Below are 3,087 nucleotides of genomic sequence, written 5' to 3'. Positions count from 1 at the left end.
ATCTCAGCTCACTGCAAGCTCCGCCTCCCGGGTTTACGCCATTCTCCTGCCTCAGCCTCCCGAGTAGCTGGGACTACAGGCGCCCGCCACCTCGCCCGGCTAGCTTTTTGTATTTTTTAGTAGAGACGGGGTTTCACCATGTTAGCCAGGATGGTCTCGATCTCCTGGCCTCGTGATCCGCCCGTCTCGGCCTCCCAAAGTGCTGGGATTACAGGCTTGAGCCACCGCACCCGGCCCAATTTAATCTTATATAATCCTATGAGGAGGTATTATTAGCTTCACTTTAGAGATGAGTAAACTGGAGCTCATCCTGATGTTTAGGATCTAAGGAAAAAAGGGAAAGAAAGCAAACTTGGAGAGGTTGAGTAGTTTGCCCAAAGTCACAGAGCAAGTGCAAGAGCAGCTGGGATTGGAGCCTCAGGTCTGTCTCCCTCTTGCATTCTTGGAGGCACACAGGACATTGTTGATGTCCCCTGCACAGTGTCACGATCATAGTCGCTCTCTAGATACCTCTTGTGCTATTCGTGTGCTCTGAGCACTTGGCATAGGCAGTATCTGTACATTGGAATTTGTTGCCTCCGGGAAGCCTCTCTCTGAAATCCTGCAGTCCATCTTCTCTCTGACCTTACTGTTTGCCCTTCCACCTCCCTCCTTGCAGCCTGTCTGCTTCTACACGGGTTTGTCCCGCCCCAGGTCCCAAGAGTGCTCTGGTCTGTCAACTTCCTGCTGGTTTCACATCCTTCTCTTTCTTTTTTTTTAGAGTCTCCCTCTGTCACCCAGGCTATAGTGCAGTGGTGAGATTTCAGCTCACTGCTATCTCTGCCGCCCAGATTCAAATGATTCTCCTACCTCAGCCTCCTCAGTAGCTGGGATTACAGGCTTGTGCCAACATGCTTGGCTAATTTTTGTATTTTTGGTAGAGACGAGGTTTCATCATGTTGCCCAGGCTGGTCTAGAACTCCTGGCCTCGAGTGATCCACCTGCCTCGGCCTCCCAAAGTGCTGGGATTATAGGTGTGAGCCACTGCGGCTGGCCCATCCTTCTCTTTCTGACACAGGCTGCCAGCTGTCCTCTTTCCTCATTTCTCATCGCTCTCTCAGCTGCTTTCTTTGCCTCACTTCTACCCTGCTGAACCCCAACCATATGAGTTTATCCATCTGACAACCCCCTTGCCACCCAGGCTGCTGTTGCAGACAGGCACATTACCATATGTGGCACCCACAAAGTCATGGCTACCAGCCCTGGCAGGGCTCTCAGCAGTGTCGGGAATCCTTTACAATTTTCCCTTCCCTAGATTGCCTGATTTGTGCATTGATTCATTCAGCCGTTCATCGAACAGTTAACTCTGGTTCTTAGTAGCCGCCAGGCACCATGCTAGTGGAGAACTCGTGGAGTTGAATGAGAAATATTCTCTGCTTTCCAGATGCCAGTGATGAAATGGAGAAAAATGCATTCCTAGTTCTTTATTTGGCAGGGCACAGTGGCTCATGCCTGTAATCCCAGCACTTTGGGAGGCCAAGGCAGGTGGATCACCTGAGGTCAGGAGTTCGAGACCAACCTGGCTAACATGGTGAAACCCTATTTCCACTAAAAATAAAAAAATTAGCCAGGCGTGATAGCTTGTGCCTGTAATCCCAACTACTGAGACGGGAGAATCACTCGAACCTGGGAGGTGGAGGTTGCGGTGAGCCTAGATCACACCACTGCACTCCAGCCTGGTAAACAGAGTAAGACTTGGTCTCAGAAAAAAAAAAAAAGAAGAAGAAAAAGAAAGAAACTGGCCAGGCATGGTGGCTCACACCTGTAATCCCTGCACTTTGGGAGGCTGAGGCGGAGGACTACTTGAAGCCAGGAGTTCAAGAGCAGCCTGGGCAACATAGCAAAACCCTGTCTATGAAAAAAAAGAAATAAACTGGGGTGGCCCATTCAGATTGAATTGTCATGTGCCCAAAGGGCCAACGTCCAGCACACACCAATTCCAGAGTCCATCTGGGCCAGGGCTGACTTATCTGAGGGCTTGTGGCACGTGGATGTATCTCTACTGGAGGATCATTTCCCCGTCTGGAAGCTGTGGCTAGCCGAGGCCATGCCGGGCAGTGCCAGCTGAGACCTCATCATTGCTTATTGGTTGACACCTTGACATATCACCCTGTTTTTACCAAGTCTCTCTCTCTCTCTCATTTATTTATTTATTTACTTATTTGTTGAGACACAGCCTTGCTCTGTTGTCCAGGCTGGAGTGCAGTAGTGTGATCTTGGCACACTTCAGCCTCTGCCTCCCGGGCTCAAGTGAGTCTCCTGCCTCAGCCTCCCTAGTAGCTGGGATTACAGATGTGCGACACCACACCATGTTTTACCATGTTGTCCAGGCTGGTCTCGAACTCCTGACGTCAAGTGATCCTACCGCCTCAGCCTCCCAAGTCTCTACTGAGTGCCTGGGGCTGTGTGGATTATGCAGCTGCAGCCTTGTAACCAAAGAGCTAGCAGGGTGATGCTGGCCTCCGCAGGGAAGCCTCACTGCCGTCCCATCTCTGTTCAGAGCCCATTCAGTCCCGCTGCGCAGTCCTCCGCTACACAAAGCTGACCGACGCCCAGATCCTCGCCAGGCTGATGAATGTTATCGAGAAGGAGAGGGTACCCTACACTGATGACGGCCTGGAAGCCATCATCTTCACGGCCCAGGGAGACATGAGGCAGGTATGTGGGCCACTACCATTCAGGCGTGGGCGTCCCGTGCCTGCCATGCCCCTTCCATGGGGAAGGGGAGGGAAGTGACAGCTGCACAAGGTACAAGAGAAAGAGACGGAGACCCGGCACCCTCCTTAGACAGTAGGCTGTCTAGCTCGGATTAAAAGACACCCTGGAGCCGGGCACGGTGGCTCAAGCCTGTAATCCCAGCACTTTGGGAGGCCTAGACGGGCGGATCACGAGGTCAGGAGATCAAGACCATCCTGGCTAACATGGTGAAACACCTTCTCTACTAAAAATACAAAAAACTAGCCGGGCGAGGTGGCGGGCGCCTGTAGTCCCAGCTACTCGGGAGGCTGAGGCAGGAGAATGGCGTGATCCCGGGAGGCGGAGCTTGCA

General features: G+C 52.3%; 1 protein-coding gene across 1 annotated transcript in view; it reads left to right on the top strand.

Annotated features, from left to right (window-relative positions):
- The window catches only part of RFC2 (replication factor C subunit 2), a 26,815-nt gene that overhangs the window by 14,834 nt on the left and 8,894 nt on the right, over positions 1-3,087 (top strand). Inside the window, exon 7 of the mRNA XM_017867336.1 lies at positions 2,540-2,697. Coding sequence (XP_017722825.1) covers positions 2,540-2,697 — 158 coding nt within the window. The remainder of the gene's footprint in view (positions 1-2,539; positions 2,698-3,087) is intronic.

The sequence above is a fragment of the Rhinopithecus bieti genome, unplaced genomic scaffold (genome assembly GCF_001698545.2).
Source record: "Rhinopithecus bieti isolate Rb0 unplaced genomic scaffold, ASM169854v2 scaffold_3858, whole genome shotgun sequence".
Classification (NCBI taxonomy): Eukaryota; Metazoa; Chordata; class Mammalia; order Primates; family Cercopithecidae; genus Rhinopithecus; species Rhinopithecus bieti.
This window is presented reverse-complemented; position numbering and strand designations above follow the sequence as displayed.